The 25,251-nt window shown below is 36.7% G+C and overlaps 1 protein-coding gene across 1 annotated transcript; it reads left to right on the plus strand.

Moving 5' to 3' along the window:
* Positions 1-2,873: 2,873 nt before the first annotated feature.
* Positions 2,874-17,798, plus strand: TERB2 (telomere repeat binding bouquet formation protein 2). Its single transcript, XM_037501750.2, has 7 exons — positions 2,874-2,954; positions 3,068-3,149; positions 4,747-4,886; positions 7,764-7,825; positions 8,266-8,348; positions 11,574-11,662; positions 16,072-17,798. Exons 1-7 carry the CDS (start codon positions 2,891-2,893, stop codon positions 16,212-16,214), a joined length of 663 nt encoding a protein of 220 aa, XP_037357647.1. The 5' UTR covers positions 2,874-2,890; the 3' UTR covers positions 16,215-17,798.
* The last annotated feature ends 7,453 nt before the right edge of the window (positions 17,799-25,251 follow it).

Below are 25,251 nucleotides of genomic sequence, written 5' to 3' on the forward strand. Positions count from 1 at the left end.
CCCATCTGATTTTGTGTTTGTATATAATTATTACTAATGTTAATTTTACTGAGCTACTTTAGATTAAGTTGCAGGCATTATAATTCTTGCCCCTAACCACTTCAGTGAGTATCTCCTAGAACTAAGATCTCTTACGTAATCACAGTACTAAATAATCAATTCCAGAAAATTTAACAAAAATATCTTTGTATGAAGTAGAAGATAAAAGAGGCCCAAGGCAGTGAGTGAGTTAGGATTCACTGAGCTGAGATCATCAAAAGGAGAATGAATGCCTTGTACTTTTCTTTGACTAACTAGACTTTTGGAATAGGGTAACATTATTGCACATTTATATAACATGTCTATGATAAAGAAGAAAAAATATGGTAAAACTGAATTTCAGGTATTTCTGGAAAGATGCTCTGGATCAATTTTTCAGTTAAGTAAAGATGGTTTATTCAAGGTTGACTATTTAATTACTTTTGATAAAATCCTCCCAAGTTGACATACTTTCTTGATTATTGAAAAAATTCAACAGTAAAATACATACAGAAGAATATATAATATATATGCACACTTTAGAGCATAATACAAGATGACAAACACCCATTAAGTGATAATTTAGCTAAGAATAACAAAACAATCTCAAAACCTCTCAAGGCCCCTGTGCAGCTTCACCAGCCCTGTGTAATCACTATTTTACATTTCAGGTCTAGTTTTTTTTTCTTTTTGAAAACAACAGGTATGTTTTTCAACAAATACACATACTGTTCAGCTTTTTCTATTCTGTATGTATCCCTAAAAATAACTTTCATTCTGCCTGGTTTTTGATGAATGGGATCACATATATCTTCCTAGGCTTTTTTAAAATTCAAAATTATGCTGTATTCTATTGTATGAAAAGACAACAATTTAAGTATGCAAACTACTATTGACAGATAATTGGTGGTTCCCACTTAGGGTTTTTTTTTTTTGCGGGGGAGGGGTAGTGTTGCCATAAACATTATTATATATGTGTACTCAACATGGGAGCAAAAGTTTCTCTAGGCATAAACCTAATAAATTGTGGGCATCTTCAAGATATGCTGTACTGTTGGTTAAGGCAATTGTGTTGATTTATATTCCCACTAGCAGTGGGAATTCGCATTAACCTAGGTCTTTACTATTTCAATTTTTACCAGTAAGATGTGCACATAGTAGAATCTCATTATAGCTTCAGTTTGTATTTATCTTCCCAAGGTACCACTGTGGTTGGGCATCTTTACACAAGTTTATTAGTCATTTAGGTTTTCTATGAAATGCCTATTTGGGCCCTTACCCATTTTTCTATTTTTTTTTTTTTCCTCTTACTGATTTATAGGGTCACATCTATTCTGGACACCAATCCCTTGGTTATTTGTACTGCAAGTATCTTCTCTTGTGTCTCAATTTTGAAATCCTCTACTCAGAGGCTAGAAATATATTGTCCTGTGTTTTATTCTGTATTGTTTCAAAGTTTTACCTTACATACTGAAGAGCTTAATGGTTTAGTCAACTAGAAAATAACAAGTGTACACTTGCATGCACCTAACAACACAATTTTAAGGTAAATAAAGCAAAATAAATAAAACGAGAAATTGACAAATCCACAGATAAAGTAGGTTTTAAAATACCACTCTCAGTAACTAATAGAAGAGTCACTATGATTAATTTAACCCAATAACCATAGGTATAACACTGCACCCAATACTCCAGAACATCCAACAACTACAAAACATTCTTTGCAAAAATACAGAGCACCGACCACATACTTGTCATAAGGAAAATTTCAACAAATTTTAAAATATCTTAATCACACAGGCTATATTCCTTGACCTTAGTGCCTTTAAAAAAGACCACTAAACAATCACGTGTATTTGGAAATTAATTTTTTTAAAAAGTAACCATGGTTCAAAAAACTCATATTGGGAATGTGAAAATATTCTGAATTGAACAATAAAAACAATATCTCAAAAATTGTGCCACCCAGTTTAAAGGAAATTTAGAGCTTATATGCACATATTAGAAAAACAAAGGATGAAAATGCCTTTCAAGAAATTTTAAAAAAGCAATTCACCAGCAACTTAAACCATGTAGAAATACAGAAAGAGCAGAAATTTAAACTATGTGAAAGAAATATACAGGGAGCATTAACAAAACCAAAAGTCTGTTTTCTGAAAAGGCTAATAAAACTGACAAATCTCTAGTGAGACTAAGAAATGTTTAAAAAGGAACAAGTCATATCAGAAATGAAAAAGAAACTACACAGAGCCTGCAGATATTAAAAAAGGTTTTTGGAACAACTTTATATTCATAGCTTTTGCATTTCAGAGGAAAAGGACCCCCCCCCCCAAAAAAAAAAAAAAAAACAAAACCACCTAGTTTTAAAACTGCTGTCACCTGAGGGGAGGAGAGTGTACAGAAAAACGTAATTTTGAGAAAACTGGAAATTTGAGCACTGGTGATAGTTTCTACACTAAAGTTTTTTTAATTGTGATAATGATGTTTAGGTTATGTTTTCTAGAAAGACCTCATCCTTCAGGGCAACCAACGGAAACATTGACAGGTAAAGTAAGATTTGCTTCAAAAAAAACAAAAAACAAAAAACAATACCAGAGAACCTGCACACACGCCCGTACATCACAGTACCAGAACTTTGTTAACACTTAAAATTTAATACTCACAAGCAGTCAGGGCAGCGGCCTCCTCACACTTCCCCCAGGTGCCCACCTTGGCCTGGTAGTGACGGGATCCCTACTCCGCACCTCCGCTTTTTCCCGCCCTTTCCTCCTGACAACCAATCATCCAGCTCGGCTTCAGACCTGGGACCAATCAGCCCCAGAGCTCGGCTCCGGGCTCCTCCCCCCACGCCATCCCGCTGAGGACGCGCGCCATGTTTCAAGGGCAGCAGGGCTGGTTCTGCCGCAGCGTCAGCGGCCATCTCAGGCAGTTTTGGGGTAGGCGGCCGAGTGGAAGGGGTGGGCAGGGTGGTGAGGGGAGTCCCTCGCCTCTCTCTGGTGCCTTGTCCGTGGGGTATCTGCTAGGTTTACCTGTGCGCTTCCCTCCACAGTGGCCGAAGGCGGGAAGATCAGTGACGCGAGGGCCGCGGACTTCCTGTTCAGCTGCGATGCTTCGCACCCCGACACGCTGAGGTACCCGAGGGCCCCGGGCAGGGCCTCTTTGGGTCATGATGAGCCGGGAGCTGCAGATGGAAGTTGCAGTGCACTAAGTATTATTATTTTTTTGTAAATGCAAGTTTTTTAATAGCTCTAGAACCATTCTTAAGGAGGAGGGAAAGCCACCTCATCGCATTTTTTAAGTATAAATACATTTTTAAGAGGTGAAATCATTTGTTGCTTGTTTTTTGTGTTTTTGTTTTTTTTTAATACAATCAAAAATAGTTTTGATTGTTGGGGATGTTTGCTTAACATTCCACAGATGGGGGCAATTTTTATGTATTTTTTTAAAATCTCTCATTTTTATTTATTTTTTTACATCATTGTTCATTTTTAAACAATATTTGCTTCCCTCCACCCCCTCAGGTGTAGTCCCCAGAGAGTTTCCTTCCCCAAGGCACCCGTGCACCATCACCTCAGTCCCCTGTGCTTCTCATTTCCTCTGATCCCTCTCCTCCTCCTCCCCTGCAGGATGTCTCTGATTTATAATTGTCCATTTTTGCTTTGTTGTGTTTTGTACTGTTATTATTTTTTTACACTGATGTCTTATTTGGTTTCCCCATATTCCTGCTATAAGTGAAACCATCTGATATTTTTCTTTTTCCTTCTGGCTTATTTCACTGAGCATAATTCTTTCTAGTTCCATCCACGTTGCTGCGAATGGCATGAGTTTATCTTTTTTGATTGCTGAGTAATAGTCCATTGTGGATATATGCCACATCTTCTTGATCCAGTCATCTATTTTTGGGCATTTGGGTTGTTTACAGGTTTTGCCTATTGTAAATAATGTTGCAATAAACATAGGTGTACAGATGTTTTTTTGAATCAATGTTTTTGTGACCTTTGGGTGGATCTCTAATAGTGGAATTGCCAGGTCCTATGGTAGCTCCATTTTTAGTAGACTGAGGAACCTCCACACAGCTTTCCATAGCGGTTGCACCAGTTTGCACTCCCACCAGCAATGTAGGAGAGTTCCTTTTGCTGATAGGAAGAGAGGAAAAGAGCTAGTTTTCAGTTCTAGATGGCATGGCCTCCTACCTGCTCTAAGGGCCCCTCCCCAAGTTCCAGTCGTGTTTTCGGCCATCTCCCTCATAACTTAATATGTTTAAGCCCTCTCCAGATTGCCCTTGTACCTGCACCAGATCCTGTGTTCTCAAACTTAAAACCTTGATAATTTCTTTGGAGTGACACCCCCCCTTACCGCCATTAATCAGTCTGTGGACAAACAGCACGATTTGTCACCCTCTAAAATGCTTTTTCTCACTGCCATTATCTTAGTACACACCCCATATATCTCTTGGCCAGACGGTCAAGGTAACTTTCACAGAGGTTGCTTTGCCTGCATATCTGTCCATCTGCGATCTCCCTTGACGTTCTTGTCCGACCATGTTTACAAAGAGGTCTGATCAATGCCCGGGCCCTTCTCCCCTTTCCTCTACCACCCCACTATTCCACATCCCTGCCATCCACCAGTCTCTTGATAATGTTCTTACTTATATTCATTTATACTTTCATTTGAAAGGTTGATACATTCTTGTTTATTTCATAATCTAAAATATTTCCTTTCTCCTAGAATATACCAGAGCCTTGATTACATAGAAGATAATGCTACAGTTTTTCACGCCTATTATCTCTCTGCAGTCGCTAATGCTGAAATTAAAAACTCCGTGGCTTTAGGTCATTTCATTCTTCCTCCTGCATGCCTGCAAAAAGGTTAGCAAAAGATTGTTCATCCAGTCCCTGAGAGCCAAATCCAGCCACCTGTCACCCAGTTGACCTAAGTAAAAAAGGATAGACTTTGAATCACATTGCCTTGGGTGTATGTGTATTCTAAATTTGTTTATTGTTCATTCACACATTCACTGAGCTCCTACTGTGGGCCAGGTTTCAACCCAGGTGCTGATAATTCAGTGGTGAATAAGACTGATGCAGATCTTGCCCTCAGGGAGCTCAGCATATAGGATCCAACACTGTTTTCTTACTTTTAGCAACTTCTCCCAAGTTGTTTTGAAGGTAAAATGAGATAATAAATTAAGTAGTTTGAAATGTGAGCCTTCAGTTCTTTGCTAGTTGGGAATCATTTTTTTTTTTTTTCCTGAATTTCCCGCCCAACATTTAAAGATATGATAATAAACCTATATGTTTGCATTGTTCTTTAAACTTCTGAAAGTACTTTCACATTAATTATTTTAACAACTCTTGGGCCTCCCCGGTGGCGCAGCGGTTGAGCGCTGGGTTGCGAAGCTGCCCGCGCCTCTGCGGCGCCGGTTCGATCCCCGGCTGCTCCCCGGCCACTGGAGGAGGGTCCCGCATGGCGCGCAGACCTCTCCTGCTGCCCGCTGCTCCCCTCAGCAGTGTACTTCGGTCCTTCTGCCTGCTCTGCTCCCCGCTCTGGCTCTGGTGAATTCTCTCGCCCTCCCGCGCTTCTGACTGTACCCAGTGCCTGAATAAACAAAAAAACAAACAAACAAATAAATAAATAAAACATGCCTCTATTAAAAAAAAAAAAAAAGACTTTAAAAAAAAAATTATTTTAACAACTCTGTGAGGAAGGGAAAGCTAGTAAATAAATTGTGTCTGAGATTAGTTCTTTTAGCTTTCCCTACTTGGAACACTATTTCTTGCCCTGTTCTGTCCAAATCCTGTTTTTATGGGCTAACTTAAAAATACCATTTTGTAGGTCTTGAATTATTACCCAATTCTTGACATGTATACATGCATCCCCAGGACGACAGAGTAAGACTAATACAGATTCCCAGAGTATTAAAAACAACAATAAAACACTGAAAAATACTTAGTTAGAAACCCCAAGGTAGGGTTCCTTCCATAGTTGATATCCTGATGGGACTTCGTTATTACTGACAACAACAAATTGTTTTAAGTGGTTGTGTAAATCAATTAATGACTGGCTAGGAGAATTGATTTACTCAAAAACTTAGTGTCAATCAGTGGGTACCCAACTTCAAAGAGTTTATATTATAGAATGCCTATGTGATCTGTTTTTAAATTATCACTCCTATACTGCCTTTGAAATTAGCATCTTACTTTAAAATGTATTTAAATTAAAAAAATTTTAAAAATCTATTTAAAAATTTTAAAATCTATTTAAATTTTAAAAAAGCATGAAAACATGCTCCTTTTTAAAAAATAAAAATGTGTAATTTTAATCTACCTCAACTGGTATTGTCTGGGTAGAAATGTGAGACCAACTGTAATTATTAATTTAAAATTTTCCAGTAGTCATAAAACAAAGAAGGTGAAAATAATTTTTTTTAAAGATTGATTTATTTATTTATTTATACAAGAACCAGGGTATAGGTCAGATTCGCAGGAGGATGAGAGGCTTCACCAGAGACAGAGCGGGTGTTAACAGAACAGGCAGACTGACGAAATACACTGCTGAGGGGAGCAGCGGGCGTGACAGGAGAGGTCTGCTACACCATTTGGGATCCTCGCCAGCTGGTATCTAACCAGTGCCGCAGAGGCTGCGGACAAGCTTCACAAAACTGTGCTCACCCACCTGCGCCACTAGGGGAGGCCTGTGAAAATAATTTTAAGAGTATGTTTTATTTAACCTAATATATCTAAAATACTGTTTCAATATGTAATCAACACTAAAATTATTGAGATAGCTTACATTCCTAATTTCACATGAAGTTTTTGAAATCCAGTGCATATTTCATGCAGTGTTTATTTTATCCTATCTCTGATAAGACTAGCCACATAGTTCAGCATACCTTTGTAGTCAGTGGCTACTATACTGAACAGCGTATGTCTAGAGGAATGTTATTTTTTTTTTGTCCTCCAACAGGCTACTGTGCAAAGTTTTGAGTTAGGATATGACATAGTTCTTTGACATGCCAGGCATTGTAGAATTCCTGCACTAAGATGCCCAGTATTCATGTTGCTGATTCATCCTTTCAGCAAAATAAATTATTGAATTCTTGAGAATCCCTCTTCTACAAATTCAGGGAATTGGACAATTACCTTTTTTATTTTTGCTTGGCCTAAAGACAATGACATCAATGAATATATGAATATATTCCAGCAGAAAAAAAATCAACAATAATTCTCATAATACTTTTGAATCATCTGTGAAGTCTGTTAGAAATGCAAATTCTTGGGCCTCCCTGGTGGAGCAGGCAGTTGAGCGCAGTGCTGTGAAGCTGTCTGCAGCCTCTGCAGTGCCGGTTTGATCCCGCCGGCCTCGGAGCAACCCACATGGCAAGCAGACCTCTCCTGTCTCGCCGGCTGCTTCCCTCAGCAGTGTATTTCGTCAGTCTATTTGTTCTGTTCCCCACTCTGTCTCTGGTGAATCCTCTCACCCTCCTGTGCCTCTGGCCTGTACCCTGGTTCTTGTATAAATAAATAAATAAATAAATAAATAAATAAATAAATAAATAAAAGAAACGCGGATTCTTGAGCTCTTCCACAATGATCTGATTCAATAGGAACTTGATTTTCAAACAAGTTTCTTAAGTGATTTTGATGCAAGTAGAATAACACTGGCTTAGAAATTTCAGACTTCAAGCAACATCAGCAAATTACATTACTTAAAAAACAACATTGGATTTGTTTTTCTTACCCCAGAAATAAGAAGAAAAATTGGTGATTTTATCTGGGAACAAGACCAACATTTTCTGATAGAAGAGGTAAGAACAAATTAAGGTACTTGATTAGAATTCACAGTTTCATTTTTTGGATTTGTAATTCATAGAAAACCTAGGAATCCTCAAGTCAAAGATTTTAAGAAAGTATAATTTAGTAACACTTATTTTGGTTTCCTCATTTTTTTAGGACTAAAATGTAATTAGGGAAAATTTCAAAAATTGAAAAGAGTAACATCAAAGTTTTCTTATCTGTTACACCTACAGCTGATTTTTAAAAATTCATTATCACTAAAAATATACAGTAAATTGTAGATGTGTGAAAATATTGGTAAGTTTTACCTATCGAACTAGATTGAATGAACCTAACTATATGACTCTTTTCAATATATCACTTAATATATATTACCAGTTTGCTTTTTTAGAAAAACATTGACTGAATCATTAATGTGCTGAGTTTTAAAATTTTCTTTTGTTATCCACAGCATGAAATAACACCAAGTGAAACAAAGGCCCTTAGGGAAAGTAGTGAACTAGCAAAAGATCACAAAAAAGCGTTATCCAAAAGGTATACTGAATTCATACACTTTATTGATGTTTACTTCAATATAGACATCTTTGAGCACTGACTATATTTAATTCGTTTAATTTTCACAGTCTTGTCATGAGATTGATATTATCACCATCCCAGTGTCGGTGGTTTTCAAGTATTCATAGTATACATTTCTTCAAAAGTCCAGTTTTAGCTACTGAAATAAAAATGATCAAATAGTAGTTGTTTTTGTTCAATATACAAATTAATGAATTTAATTTATATAGTTTTTAAAATTTTAAGTTTTTCTCCCATACTTTTTCCTTATACCTTGTTCCTACAAGTTGACTTGTTACAAGTTAATTTAAACTGTTATCTCATTTAAAACAAATGTGTCTAAGTTTAAACCATTGCTTAAAGGTTCTGTGACTTCTAAATATTTTACTAAAGTTTGAGAATCCATGTTCTAGTTCTTTGGTATCCCTATATATAGTATTCTTTTGAATTTGTTAAGCTTTTTGAGAAAAGAAACTGGTAAAAGAGGGTAGACAAATGAAAACAGGAGAGGTGAGACCATGAAGATCTATTAATCTTTTTTTTTTTTAAAGATTTATTTATTTATTTATACATGCACTGGGTACAGTCAGAAGCGCGGGAGGGTGAGAGGATTCACCAGAGTCAGAGCGGAGAGCAGAGCAGGCAGAAGGACCGAAGTACACAGCTGAGGGGACCAGTGGGCGGCAGGAGAGGTCTGCGCGCCATGCGGGACCCTCCTCTGGTGGCTGGGGAGCAGCCGGGGATCGAACCGGCGCTGCAGAGGCTGCGGGCAGCTTCGCAACCCAGCGCTCAACCGCTGCGCCACCAAGTGAGAGGGGCCCCAAGAAAAATCAACATCATTAATCTTAATGAGATACCATATAGAATGGCAATAACTAAGCACGTAGTGCAAACTGGTCCAACCACAGCTGTGTGGAGAGACCTACTAAACATAGAATATGACCCAGCAATTCCACTCCTAGGTATTTACCCAAAGGACACAGAAAACATTTGATAGCAGCAGTGCTAGCTTTGGAAACAACCCAAATGCCCAAAAATAGATGACTGGATCAAGAAGATGTGGTACATACATACCATGGAATATTACTCAGCATTCAAAAAGATAAACACATGCAATTTGCTGCAACATGGATGGCGCTGGAAGGCAGCTAAGCCCCGGATGGTCTCACATAGCAGAATTGATAAGCGAAAAACTATGAAAGGTTGCGAAGCTGGGGCGCTGCGAACGCAGCCTAAACTGCTAAGACATTAAATAAGACACTGGGAGAAAACATTTGATAAGTGCTAGTTTCCTCAGTGTACCCCAGCTGCTCCTTGGAAGCTGCCCGGGTCCCACATGGCGTGCAGACCTCTGCTGCCGCCCGCTGCTCCCCTCAGCAGTGTACTTCGGTCCCTCTGCCTGCTCTGCTCCCTGCTCTGGCTCTGGTGAATTCCCTCACCCTCCCGCACTTCTGACTGTACCCAGTGCTTGTATAAATAAATAAAAATAAATCTTGAAAAAAAAATCTGAGGAAAATATTTCCAATTTAGTACAATAAAAACAGACAAAGGATATGAATAACCACCTCAGATAGTAGTTTATTTAGAACCTTTTCTTTGTGGAACCACTAGAGGGTGCATCTGTTTCAACAAATGAAATATACTTTGCACTTGCTTGTGAAGCATTTATTTTGTTGGTAATAATACTAATGATAATGAACACGTACTATGTGATAAACTAGCTATTGGACACTCACTAAATACAAGACTTGTATGTATGAGCTAGTCATTTCACATTTCATTTGATTCTCACAACCTTATGAGATAGATAAATACTATTAGCCTCATATCACAATTGAGGAAACAGATTCAGAGAGCTAAATAATTCACACAATATTATTCAATAATGAAACTGAATTTGAAACCACGTCTAGCTGATCCAGAATCCAAACTCTTAACCATTATGCTGTTTTCCCTTCTTAATAGGTTTAAAATTTTTCTGAAAATTGCAAGAATTTTTTTTTCTATTTTTCTTGTTTTTAACTGTTGTATTATTTTAAATGTAAGTCATATATTTTGTTAAAATGAGAAATACAGAAAAAATAAAGAATATTTAAATTATAAGCAATCCCACCACTCAAAGATAATCACTCTTAACAATAGTACATTTCTTGTCAGTTTTCTACAAATACATTTACTAGAGCTGAGGTATCTTCATGAAGGTACCTCTTGTGGCAGCTTCATCAACATTTTTTTAAGACAAATCTTCATTTCTTAGATAATTTTCTTAATGTAAATTCTCAGATGTAGAATTTATGATATATTTTGAAAGGTCTTGGCACATATTGTTATTTAATAAATGAAAAATTACAACTTTTAAATTGCATTTTCTTTGAATACTTATAGGTTTGAACCTTTATGCATTTGCTATTAGCATTTTATAGTTTCTTTTCTGTGGTTTGTTTTTATCCTTTCTATTGGATATCCTATTGTTTTTCTTATCAGTTATCTGATATCTTTATATAATAGGTATATTATCCTTTTGCCAGTTTGTTGCATTGTACCCTCAATTTGTTTTCTGGCTTATAAGTTTTTTGGAGATACAAATTTTAAATCTTTACATTACTAAATCACTTTTTCTTTATAATTTCTGCTATATTATTTATGTTCTGAAAAGTCCTTTCCCATTTAGAAATCAAGTAGGTTTTTAATTCTGCATATATTTCTTTTGGCATATGACAAAATGTGAAGATCTAACTTATTTTTGTTTTGCAAATGAGAAATTTCCACCAGTTTTTAATAAATCTATTTCTAATTGATTTGTGATTTCTATTATATGTTATTAATATATATATGGTGATCTATTTTTAGATTATTTGTTTTATTCCCTTGAGTTTTTTTTTTTTTCACAAATAGTAATACACTATAAAAACTGGCGCCTTGCATTTTTTTCACTCAATAGTTTACCTTGGAGTTCATGCCCTTCTACTATATAAGGAGCATTTTCATTTTGTACCACGTAGTATTCCACTGTATGGATCTATCATAATTTAACTACTACATGATTTTAATTGACTTTTAAGTAGTTTCTAACATTTTACTGATAAAACTGAAGTCTAATTGATCAAAGAGCAGTTAGACCACTATATATGTATTGCCAATTTCTCATTTGTAAAGGAAGTCCATAAAAAAAAAATATGACTTTTTGCATGTTTCATTTTATAGCACAGAAGAGCATTTTGTAAAGACTCCAGTTGCAGAAAAGCAGATGTACTTCCCTCTTCAGAATTATCCAGTGAACAACATGGTAACAGGTAATATAAAATAAAATGTAGAGTATATAAACCCAGGCAGGTAGGGAAGAAACAAGGGACTATTTTATAGTAAAGCTGTTATACTTCAAATGTCTAGCAAATAGAGGTCCCTCTATTATATATGTGGTACTAGAGGATGAATCATTCACACATTAAATAGCCTACAGAAAATAGTACAAAAATATGTTCTGTGTTAAAAATGATGTTCTATAGGTAGGATGAACACATAAGACAACCCTGGTTTATATCTGTTTTCTTGGCATCAATTTTTACTCTCGAGTTTCCTAATTTGGATAACTGCAATCATAGTTTCCTCTGAAAATCTTATGAAAGATAGGCCTCTTTCACTACATACACACAAACGTAGCATACAAACTTTATATAGAATCTAAAGAGGCTCACATATGCACAAAAATCCATTCATGGACTATTCAGGCATTCATGGACTCCATATATGGGTTTCCTACCCTAATGTTCGACATAGAACAAAGTCAGCTGAGGCTGACATTGAGAGAGTAGAACCAAGGTAACCAGTGAGAAATAGCTACTGGGATTTGGGTAGTCTTAAGTGAGGTAAATATTTGGATATTTTATCTAGGTAGTATATAGTAAGGGCACTGACAATTTAAAAAATAAATTTAAAAAATTAATACAGCAATTTTTAAATATATATATATTTTAAATTTTATTAAAATCATTTGTATACATATCATATTCTCTTTATTTGTTCAATTAAATAATTGTTTTCTTTATATTTCTGCCTTACATTTTAAATAACTCTTGGATGAAAACTTCATTTTTTAGAGATAAATCATTTGTCTTTAATTTGGATGTATGTAATAAGTAAGTACTTCCCTTTTTTGAACATGCCTGCCTGCCTCTACAGAAAGGAATAATTTCTTAGTGGGAAAAAAATCCGCTTGTTATTTAAAAATGTAGTGAGAGAATTCTGATTTACAGAATGATATCAATTTTTATGACTGTAACTTAACTCCCTGAAAATATGTTGAGTACAATTAATGAATGTTAAATTTCTGAAAATAGAGCTGCTTGGTTATAGAATACACAACTCTGAGCTATGCCCCAGACCAAGGTTTCTCAGTTAGAACTATTGTCATGTTTGGTCAGATAGTTCTGTGCATTTAGGATGTTCAGCTGCAACCCTGGCTTCTGCCCACTAGATGCCAGTAGCATCCCATCTCTCACCCTCACCCCAAGTTGTGACAACCAAAAATATCCTCCAGATATTGCCAAAGGTTCCATAAAATATCATGGGAATTGTATTTTGTTTTCACTTATTTGTTTTTTGCTTTTGACTGGAATTAAACCCTCCCAGTCTGGTATCACTCCCTTTAACCCATGATTATGGTTCTGATTGACAGCTACCTGTGTGATTAATAAAGGGAAAAATACTAAGAATTGTAAGTAGTTTGTAGGCAAATCTTTCAAACCAAAAATTTCTCTTAATTGAAAGTTTGGGAACTTATAAAATATATTAGTTATCTATTTCTGTGTATCAGATTACTACCAAACTTATCAGTTTAAAACACTAAACAAGGCCTCCCTGGTGGCACAGCGGTTGAGCGCTGGGTTGCAAAGCTGCCCGCAGCCTTTGCAGCGCTGGTTCGATCCCCAGCTGCTCCCCGGCCACCAGAGGAGGGTCCCACATGGCGCAGACCTCTCCTGCCACCCGCTGCTCCCCTCAGCAGTATACTTCGGTCCTTCTGCCTGCTCTGCTCCCCGCTCTGGCTCTGGTGAATTCTCTCACCCTCCCGCGCTTCTGACTGTACCCAGTGCTTGTATAAATAAATAAAAATTTAAAAAGAAGAGTGTTTTAAAAAATAAAATAAAATAAAACACTAAACATATATTATTTCATAGTTTCTGAGGGCCAGGAATACAACAGCTTCTTACTTGGGTGCTCATAATGTTGCAGTCATATTGTCAACCAGGATTTCAAAGCACAACTGGGACTGAAAAAAACTATTTTAAAACTCAGGAGAATGCTTGTTGGCAGACTTGGGTCCTTTCTTGCATTTGGCCAAAGGCATCAAATCATCATCCTCTCCACAGGGGTATTCACATTTTGGTAGCTTGCCTCCTATAGAGTAAGGAAATGCAAGAGAGATGTGCTTGCCCAAGACAGAAGCCATGGGTTTCTTTATATTCTGCTGTTGGATATGAAATACCATCACTCTGCCCTGTGCTGCTGGTCATATAGTCCAACCCAAGTACAAAATGGGAGGGGACTACAAAGAGAATAAGGGACTGTTCTCCTGGAATACTAGGAGATAGGGATCTTTTAGGACCATGTGGGAGTCATTTACTAAAACAAGAGCTTGCCCCTCAATCCCACCCAGTTACTTTGTGAGTAAATACCTTATTTGGTATTTACTGGGCCAATCACAGCTCTTTCTCTGGATGTTTAGACACAAAATACAGCAAGTCAAGTCATTCTTAATCAGGTGACCATATCTAAATTATAAAAGTTGGGCATTATCAGTGTGTATATTTTATATCATGTGAAGACAATTTGCCTCAAGAGAAGAAAATGAAACTAAATTCAGAGAAAAACTTGTGACCTGTGAGTTGTCCATGAAAGCCGATTCTAGTTATTTTGAGACCCAGCAATATATTTGCCTTCTTTACAGCTTGGTTGATATGACAGTGTCCTTTCAGTAAATTCCCCTTTTGTTTAGGCTAGTTTAAATAGGGCTTCTGTCAACTTAAACCTGAAGTGTTAATTGCTACACCAATCTACTTTTTTTTTTTTCCAATCTACTTTTGATGCAATAAAAGTCCTCCTTATTCTTACAGCGATATTTTTATTAATTTAACAATTACTTTTTTTTAAAAAAAAGATTTGTTTATTTATTTATTTATGCAAGCACTGGGTACAGTCAGAAGCGCAGGAGGGTGAGAGAATTCACCAGAGTCAGAGCAGGAAGCAGAGCAGGCAGAAGGACTGAAGTACACTGCTGAGGGGAGCAGCGGGCAGCAGAAGAGGTCTGTGGGACCCTCCTCCGGAGCAGCCGGGGAACTAGCCGGCGCTGCAGTGGCTGCGGGCAGCTTTGCAACCCAGCGCTCAACCGCTGCGCCACTGGGGAGGCCCCAACGATTACTTTTTTATTCCTAGCCTTACACACGTCTTTTAAAGCGTCACACAGTGTATATGTGTAATTAACTAAATAGTATTTTTCTGCACTAGTTTATTTTACACTACTACGAGCCATTAAAGATCATGAGCCAGTAAATGACTATGACTAAAATATCTTTATAGATATTAATTAGTTTTATATGTTTGAATTCAGTTTATTAACTATGAATTTATTATTAGAAAAAAATCAAACTATGTGCATAGATATCTTATTGATGGTGCTAGTATTCTAAATTCAATAATCCTTTAGCTCTAACAGAATTTTTCTCAAATGGTATTTACTTATTTTTTTTTTTAAAGATTTATTTATTTATGCGTACAAGAGCTGGGGTACAGGCCAGAGATGCAGGGCATGAGAGGATTCACCAGAGACAGAGTGGGGAACAGAACAGGCAGACTAACTGAAATTCACTGCTGAGGGGAGCAGCGGGTAAGTCAGGAGAGGTCTGCTTAGCCATGTGGGTTGCTCCCTGCAGGCCTGGGATGGAACTCTAGCTGCAGAGGCTGCAGATTGCGTCATAGTGCAGTGCTTAACCCCTTGCGCCACCAGGGAGGCCTGGTATTTACTTTTAAATTAGGTTTCAATTTTAATGTAAACCACAAACATTTATATTACACATTAAATATAATCACTCAGGTAATAAACGATTGCCATATATTTAATATTGCTTGAAGCCATTAGTTCTTAAGATTTCCCTATTCTAGGTATTCTTTTTGATATTCATACCTATTTTAGATTAATAACATTACTCACATCCATAAGTCTTTGTTGACTAACCACTAATATTGATTTTCCCATTAATTTTATCTCAGAATGTTATCTCAGTTTAATAATGCAGGAAGTGTTACTTGCTCTCTTAGGGAAAATAAGCTACTTGTGCTGTTAATAGTAGCTAATGGGATAGATAATTCTAAGTACACTCTAAGCCAGAAATGCTGTCCAGTTTTTTGGGCCTACCTATTTTCATATTCCATTCCCAACCTGGACATCACTTGCTCAATAATCAAAGTGGCTAATCAAGAATCTGTGTTTTAAAAGGTGGTAGAAGCTGGAGAGATGGGAGGAAGAGGGGAAGGAGCGTATTCCCTCACCATGATCAGGTTTATAGAGAATGTTTTCGCTGGTATTATGACTTATTTTTACTTCTTTTCTAAAAATATTCTTTAGAAAAATTAACTTTAATAAATCAAAAATAGTAATAAGGCAGATAATGTGATAGGATTTCAAATATACATGCTTTTTATTTTTTAGGTTATATATCAATTGATGCCATGAAAAAATTCCTTGGGGAACTACATGACTTCATTCCTGGAAGCTCAGGATATTTGGCATACCATGTTCAAAATGAAATCAACATGTCTGCTATAAAAAACAAATTGAAGAGGAAATGTTAAGTTAAATTATGCTTATGTCTGGGCATTTATTCTCTTGTAAAAGTACTATCAGATATATACATGATTTACAATTCTCCCCTTTGGGACTGGGGAATAAGGAAATGGGTAAGAATTAGATTCTCTTTCTTCCTCAAAGTGTGTCTTCAGGAATTTAGAATCATTTTGATATTTAGGCTGGACTTCTCCCCCAGCTTGTAACATTATGGTAACAAATTCTGAGTGCAAGTTATGGAGTAGTTGTCATTCAAACATACTTCCTAAGCATTCTCTCTCTCAAATATTCTTTCGACATTAACATTCCATGAATTAATATATACTTTTGCAAGTTTAATGCTGTAAATGCTAAGTTTTATGATTTTGGTCATCTTATTTTGATTAAAAAATTAGAACATTATAGTTGAGTTCTGAATTACTATTTGTAGCTTGCAAATATGTAGTAAAATAATTATTCAGATTTCATGTGTGGTCATTTTCTGATAATAAATGCATCAAAAGTGCTTTAATATAAAGAGATATTTTACATTTGATGTAAACAAGTGTATGTCATTTGAAATGAACCTGCAAGGTTCTTTAGAATCACAGTGCTTGAAAGGGCCTTAGAGAACATTATGTCCAACCCATTTATTGTTTTTAATGACTAAATGAAGGCTGTCTTGCCTAAATGGGAGCCAAACCAGTAGAGGAACATAACCCTTCTGATTTTCTTGGCCAGTACTTTTCTACTCTCCTATATGGCATATGCTGAGGCACATCATGTATAACAGACAACAGATCTGCAAAGGAGACCCAGAAATAGGCCAGCATGTTTGACTTGTGTTTTAAATACACTGAAATGGTATTGAGATGTAGTGATTTCAAGAAGGCAACGTCTTAATTTTATTCATATGGTCATGCTCTATAGAACCCAGTTGATTTGTTAAATTTTGGCCATTTGTAAATGACATTATTTGTGAAGCTTATTAAAACTGTACTTTCTCTTAGGAAGTATATATCAAATGTACAATTATCTAAAGAAAATGCACTTTTTTCAGTGTTTGGATTATTTCATTGTATGTGGGCCCTGGCCTTTCTCTTATTACTCAGATCTCACAATATAAAAATTTAACATCAGGGCCTCCCCAGTGGCGCAGCAGTTGAGCGCTGGGTTGCAGGGCTGCCTGCAGCCTTGGCAGCGCCAGTTCGATCTCCAGCCGCCGGGCGAGGGTCCCACATGGCCCCAGACCTCTCCTGCTGCGCCCACTGCTCCCCTCAGCAGTGTATCGTCAGTCTGCCTGTACTGTTTCCCACTCTGGCTTTGGTGAATTCGCTCACCCTCCCGCACTTCTACTGTGCCCATGCTTGTATAAATAAATAAATAAATCTAAAAAAAAAAATTTAACATCATCAGCATTAGAAAGTTCTATTTTTCCCATATGGTAAAATTTCCTTCTTTATATTCATATTTGTGGTTAAACTCTTCTGAATTGCAAAATTAAAAACTAAATGTTAATTATTTTTTCCTAAAACATATTCTCTCTCCTGAATACTGTATATTAGTCACATTCAGTTGATTATATTTCTTATATAGAAACTAAGCCTTTTAATCATAAATTAATTATTAAAAGGATTAAGTAAATTTATACCAAGTTATATATATTGAAATTTCTTGAGAGTGTTCAAGTATTTTTCTGAAATGTTTTGTGCATGTTAACACAGTAAATAAAAGACTACCATATAACAAAAGTGATTATATGTTTAGGTGTATCTAGAAAAAGCCAGTTGCAAGATGTCTTTTTAAATATAGACATAGTATCTACCCAAGGGACACAAAAAACATTGATTCAAAAGAATTCCTGTACCCCTATGTTTACTGCAGCACTATTTATAAAACCTGGAAACAACTCAGATGCCCAAAAATAGATGACTGGATCAAAAAGATGTGGTATATATACACAATGGAATACTAGTCAGCAATCAAAAAAGATAAACTCATGCCATTCACAGCAACATGGATGGAGCTAGAAGGAATTATGCACAGTGAATAAATCAGAAGGAAAAAGAAAAGTATCAGATGGTTTCACTTATAGGAGGAATAGGGGAAACTAAGGAAGACATCAGGGGAAAAATATAATAACAATACAAAACACAACAAAAACAGACAATTATAAACCAGAGACATCCTGTTGGGGAGTTGGAGAGAGAAGGATTGGAGGGATGGAGGAGAACAGGGCACTGTAGTGATGGTGCATGGGTGAAATGGAGGAAATTCTATGGGTACTACAACTGAGGGGGGGAAGAAAACTGTTTATAAATGAACAATGGGGCCTCCCCGGTGGCTCAGCGGTTGAGCGCTGGGCTGCAAAGCTGCCCGCAGCCTCTGCAGTGCCAGTTCGATACCTGGCCGCCGGCGAGGGTCCCACATCTGGTGAATTCTCTCACCCTCCTGTGCTTCTGACTGTACCCAGTGCTTGTATAAATAAATAAATAAATCTTAAAAAAAGAACAATGATGTAAAATATATATTAATAATAAATATTAAAAAAATAGAAATAGCCATCCTAGTGGATATGAAGTAGTATCGCATTGTGGTTTTTCATTTGCATTTCCCTAGTGGCTAATGTGAAATTTTTTTACATGCTTATTAGTCATTTTTTCATTTTTTTATTGCAATATAATTGGCATATAGCATTATTCATTATTTGTATGTATTGGGGCACGATCACCACAATAAGTCTGGTTAACATCCAGACTTATATATGTAGTTATAAACTTTTTCCTGATGATGATAACTTTTAAGATTTATTCTCTTAGCAATATGCAGTATAATATTAACTATAATTGCCATGTACATTGTATCTTCTTGACATTTACTTTATAACTGAAAGTTTATACTTTTCCAATACCTTCACTCAGTCTGTCCATTCCCTCCCAAACCCTGTTTCTGGCAATGACTGGTCTATTTTCTGTATATATGAGCTTTTTTTTTTTCTCAAGAATCCACATATAAGTGAAATCATACATTTGTCTTTCTCTGTCTTATTTCACTTAACAAAATGTCCTCAAGCTCCCCGCATTCGTGTTGTCACAAATGGCAAGATATTGAATAATATTTCATTGTATACATACAGTCATATGTTGCTTATCAGTAGCAATACATTCTGAAGAATGCTTAATTAGGCAATTTCATCATAATGTGGACATTAGAGTGCAATTACACATACTGTTTTCCATTGTGACTGAACCAATTTACATCCCCAACAAGAGTATGGATGGGTTCCCTTTTCTCTACATCCTCATCAACACTTGCTATTTTTGTCTTTTTGATAAGAGCCATTCTAACAGGTATGAGATAATATCTCATTATGGTGCTGATTTGCATTTCTCTGTTGATTAGTGATGTTGAAAAATTTTTTATGTACCCTTTGGTCATTTGTATGTCTTTGGGAAGATGATTATCCAGATCTCCTGCCCATTTTAAAATTGGATTGTTTTTGCTATTTTTGTTGTGTGAATTCTTTATATATTTTAGACATTAACCCCTTTCAATTATGATTTGTGAATATTTCTGCCATTCAGCAGTCTTTTAGGTTCCCGAACATGATTTCTCTCACCTACACAATAAGTAATTCTCTTGGGAGCTCTGTACCAGACATATGGATGATGACTCATTATAATTTTTAGTATAATCAAAATATCACAAGTAGTTGCCCTTTCATTTCATTGACGATTTCCTTTGTTATCAGAACTTTTTTTCTTTATTTTTTAATATATTTTTTAGATCATTGTTCATTTTTAAACAATGTTTGCTTTCCCTGCCCCTCAAATATAGTCCCCATAGAATTTCCTTCACCAGTGCATCATGCACCATCACCACAGTGCTCCTCCCTCCCTCCCTCTCCCTCCTCCTCCCCTGCAGCACATCTCTGGTTTATAATTGTCTGTTTTTGTTTTGTTTTGTATTATTATTTTTTCCCCTGATGTCTTACTTAGTTCCCCTATATTCCTCCTAATAAGTGAAACCATCTGATATTTTTCTTTTTCCTTCTGACTTACTTCACTGAGCATAATTCCTTCTAGCTCCATCCATGTTGTATCAGAAGCTTTTTAGTTTGATGTACACCTTCTTGATTTGTTGCTTTTGTTGCCTTTGCTTTTGGTGTTAGATCTAGAAAGTCACTTCTAAGACCAATGTCAAGGAGCTGGTTTCAGGTCTTATATTCAAGTCTTTAATCCATTTGAGTTAACTTTTATGTGTGATATCAGATAGTGGTCCAGCACATTCTTTTGCATGTCTGCCCAGTTTTCCCACCACTGATTAAAGAGACTTATTTGCCATTTTTATATCTTCTTTGGAAGAATATCTTTGTCCATTTTTAATTTAGGCTGTTGTAAGAACTTCATAGATTCTGAACATGAGAACCACATCGTACGTATGATGTGTATTTTCCTCCCATTTCATGTGCTGTCTCTTGCTTACTTGATGACATTGTTTGCAATACAAAAGTTTAATTTTGATGAGTCCAGTTTCTCTATTTTTTCTTTCGTTGGTTGTGCTTTAGGTTTTGTACCTAAGAAGCCTCTGTCTACCCCAAGATCATGAAGATTTAGTCCTGTTTTCTTCTAAGACTTTCATAGTGTTAATTCTTACATCCGTGGAATTATTTTGAATTGAATCCATGATTCATTTTGAATTAATTTTTGTAGACAGTGTGAAGGAGGAGTAAACATTTACTCTCTTGCATGTAGATATCCAGTTTTTCCAGCTCCATTTGTTGAAAAAACTATTCTTTCCCCCACTTAATTATCTTACCAAGAATTAACCATTTTTCTGATTATATGTTACATTCTTATAAGATATTACACATCATATAAACAAATAATATAAAAAGTAAAAGATCATTAGGATGCAACCTCCAAAGAATAACTTGTTAATATGACCATTAAAATAAAAAGAGACCAGCCATAAAAATTCCCTGAGCAAACAAAACCAATTTAGTCATATAAGCAACACGTAATTTAGCTTACTTTGTCAGACTAACCTCATCTGAGTCATTTCTTGCTTATGCCTAGCAATCATAAATAAAACTTAAACTGTTTCCCAAAATTGGTATGAGGTAACCACTGACCAATTCCCTATCTTTAAAGAAAATCCCATTTTTTGGGCAGTGATTTACATCTGGACCTAGCCTCATTCCTAAGTAGATAGACCATTAGTTTTGTTTTTAAACTATATAATCGCATTTGTTTTACTACTTTTTTACCTAAACTATATTTTAATTATTACAGGGTTTAGTAACGTTTCATTTGAGTCAGCCTTGTATTAAGGATTTCATATGATTTTTTAATTAACAACCAATGACCTTTATAGAAGAAAGAAGGAAGTTTAGAACGACAATAAAGGAGTAAAGTTTGTAGTTCTAGAAAGACGAGATAAGGTTTTTTAGCATTCTTGTAGTGGTTCCTGGTGGTCGTTATCTTTTGATAAGCATCTGTCTTATCTATGTTTTCAGGGAACTTTGCTGTACTTCCCCTGCTTCAGGGAGTTTTGCTGTTCTCCCCCTGTGTGCTGGTTCCTTGCCCAGCCCGACCTAGGGACCATGGCGAAAGCCATTAGCCCTAAGGGTCACTGCAGGGGGAGGTGCAGCATATAGCCAACTACTATGAAGAATATCCAATAATGATGATTTGAAGTCACTGCCTTCTCACCATACAGCTTTACAACAACATAAGTCATGAGCTTCATTCCATATTTTAGTTTGAGTGCTGCCAGTTTGCAAACTATCTGAAGTGCCCACAATAAACTCTTACTAATTACTATTTTGGTGATTCATCAGTTGCTTTGGCTATTTATGAACTTTTTATGCTATAAATGAGTAATCTGGAATAGTGATCTCTCAAGGACATTCCAGATCGATGAAATACACAAAATTTTGCTAGGCACAAATAATTTCCAGAAAAATACTATTTAGCACGAGTGATTTCCTGAAGTAATAGAAGCCCAGTGGTATATCTACCATCCTGTTACTACTATATGCCAGGATAACCCACTTGAAACTATTAAAACTTTTATTAAAATATATAGACGTTTCCTGGAGTACCAGCTCTTTTTTTTCTTCTGCTTACTTTGTGTTCTGCATCATGCCAAAGCAAATATGCTCAAAAACGATCCTTGGACTCATACCCGCTGCATTGGAGAGGGCATCACATCTCAGTCACAGTGGCTAGGAACACAGAGTCAGACTGTCTTGGTTTAAATTCCAACTACAGCACATATTAGTTGTGTGATCAGTTACTTAATCTGTCTGTGGTAAATGGGGAAATTGTGAAGATTAAGGAGGCAGTACATTTATAGTGGTTAGGACAATAACTGGCACTTAGAAAATATATAAATATATATAAATTTATATACTTATAATTATAAACATAATTTATAAATATAAAAAATATATAATTATAAATATAAATATATAAATATAAATACATAAATTGTGGTTCCTGTCACAAAACAATGAATGATCATCAAATTAATTTTTTCTAAAATAAAATTGGGGGGGCTCCCTGGTAATGCAAGGGGATAAACACAACACTATGAAGCAATCCAAAGCCTCTGCAGCAGCAGTTCGATCCCTAGCCAGCCAGGGAGCAATCCATATGGCGCCCCAGACCTCTCCTGTCCCGCCTTCTGTCCCCTCAGCAGTGTATTTCAGTACATCTGCCTGTTCTGTTCCCCACTCTCTCTCTGGTAAATCCTCTCACCCCCCGCACCTCTGGCCTGTACACCAGTTCTTGTATGCATAAATAAATAAATCTTTAAAAATAAACTGAAATAAAATAAAATTGGGTAGTTACTAGGTATGAGAGAATTAGATGAAGATTTGGAGCTCTGTATCATCTCTGTGAGACACAAAGAGTTCAAGGCAGATCCATTTTTCCTCAAAGTGTAGAAAGAGACAAGAGTCTGTAAGTATTTGACGGTAAAAGTGTTAGGGGGAAATGATGTCCTGAGTTAATTTCATACAGGCTTCATTTAAAACTTTGTCTCCCACTTTTCTCCCAGAGCTGTACATTTCCTCATTTCCCCTTCCCTTGTAAATAAACCTTTTTTATTAACCTTTCGCGTGTGCCTGCAGTAGAGCATTGATAAGTCCTTTTAAGCGCGCGGGTGAGGACCCACAGTCAGGCACCCCGTTTTGTATCGGGGTTGCTCTACAACAAAAGGATCCAAGATAATTACATAGCTGAGGTCTTGAATAAAATCTTTAAAAAAGCTTGATTAGCAGAAATAATGTATTTGGAGTAGTTTTTTAGTGAACAGCATTAATTAGTACCTCTCATTTTTTCCCAAGGAAATTTTTTGCCTTTTTAAAGGATAAACATACAATATAAATTGTAATTATGTACCTTAAATAGATCAGTAGTTATTGGTAAGTGGACTAAATGTTTAATTAAAAGACCACTATTGCCAGTTTAGATTTTAAAAATTATATGCTGCTTATAAAAAAATTTAAATATAAGGATGTTGAAATGTTGAAAAAAATACATTTGATGCACACACACATATACAGAGTATAGAATATAAGGTCTTGAAATATTGAAAGTAAAGAAATAGAAAATGATAATATGCAAACACTAGTCAAAACAAAGGCAAAAACATCATTATGTTGTAGAGCAACCCCGATACAAAACGGGGTGCCTGACTGTGGGTCCTCACCCGCGCTCTTAAAAGGACTTATCAGTGCTCTACTGCAGGCACATGCGAAAGGTTAATAAAAAAGGTTTATTTACAAGGGAAGGGGAAATGAGGAAATGTACAGCTCTGGGAGAAAAGTGGGAAACAAAGTTTTAAATGAGTCCTACCCAATCCGCCGATCAGGAATCCCAAAATGGCGCTCTCAGAGTTGGCCGCCAGCCAGGAGCCGTGAAGCCAGGAGACGAGCGATCGCGAGCCAGAGAGAGCCCAAGGCCCACGTGTTTGGTTTTTATATCCAACCTGGCTGCCCAACTCCACCCTCAGGTCCCAGCCACCCTCCCTTTGGTGGTGACGGGATTTGTCTTTCCCAATGTCTTGATGGCTTTAGTCTGGAGTGGGGGTGGAGTCCACAAAGCCTGTGTGGGATTAGCTCAGGACATCCTTTCCCCCTAACAATTCCCCCCTTTCACTTTTTGCCACCATTTCCATGGTGATGAAGATCAAACATATGGATGCTGGGATACTAAAGAGGGAACACTTGGCATTGAAGAATGTGTTGACCAAGAAAATATACAACTCTAATTTTATATTCAGTAACTTAGCCTCAAATTTTATTTATTTATTTATTTTAAAAAAGATTTATTTTATTTATTTATACAAGCATTGGGTACAGTCAGAAGCACGGGAGGGTGAGAGAATTCACCAGAGCCAGAGCAGGGAACAGAATAGGCAGAATGACGAAGTACACTGCTGAGGGGAGCAGCGGGCAGCAGGAGAGGTCTGCGTGACATGTGGGACCCTCGCCCGGAGGGCCCGGCGGCCAGGGATCGAACCGGCGCTGCAGAGGCGGCGGGCAGCTTCGCAAGCCAGCGGCTCAACCGCTGCGCCACCAGCGGAGGCCCAGCCTCAAATGTTATAAAGCAAACAATAATAGAATTAAATGGAGAAAACAGACACAGAATCACAGTAAGAGATTTTGAGGTTTTCAAAACAGCTCTCTAGGGGGTCGGGGGAAAAAAAAAACACAACAAAATACCTCTTTCAATGATTTATAGAAAGCAAATCAAATCATTAAGAATAAAGATTTGGATATACAAATTAACGACTTAACTGACACATACAGAACATCAGACCCAACAATTGTAATTGCTAATTTTTTTTTTAAAGATTTATCTATGTATACAAGAACTGGGGTACAGGTCAGAGATGTGGGGATGGTGAGAGGATTCACTGGAAACAGAGCAGGGATTGTAACAGGGTGGTCCCGAGGAAAGGGGGAGGTTCCCTGCCCCACCCAAGGGAGGGTGGAGCTGAGCAGGGAGAGGAGAAGCTGGAGAAGAGACTGAGGAAGGAAGCAGGATGGAGCCA

This window comes from Talpa occidentalis, unplaced genomic scaffold, assembly GCF_014898055.3.
Source record: "Talpa occidentalis isolate TD23 unplaced genomic scaffold, MPIMG_talOcc4v2.1 talOcc4.11, whole genome shotgun sequence".
Classification (NCBI taxonomy): Eukaryota; Metazoa; Chordata; class Mammalia; order Eulipotyphla; family Talpidae; genus Talpa; species Talpa occidentalis.

Coding starts and splice junctions, on each gene's coding strand:
- TERB2 (XM_037501750.2), top strand. CDS start 2,891: ATGTTTCAAGGGCAGCAGGGCTGGTTCTGCCGCAGCGTCAGCGGCCAT. Junction 4,887..7,763: donor TCCTGCATGCCTGCAAAAAG/GTTAGCAAAAGA, acceptor TTCTTACCCCAG/AAATAAGAAGAAAAATTGGT. Junction 11,663..16,071: donor AGTGAACAACATGGTAACAG/GTAATATAAAAT, acceptor TTTATTTTTTAG/GTTATATATCAATTGATGCC.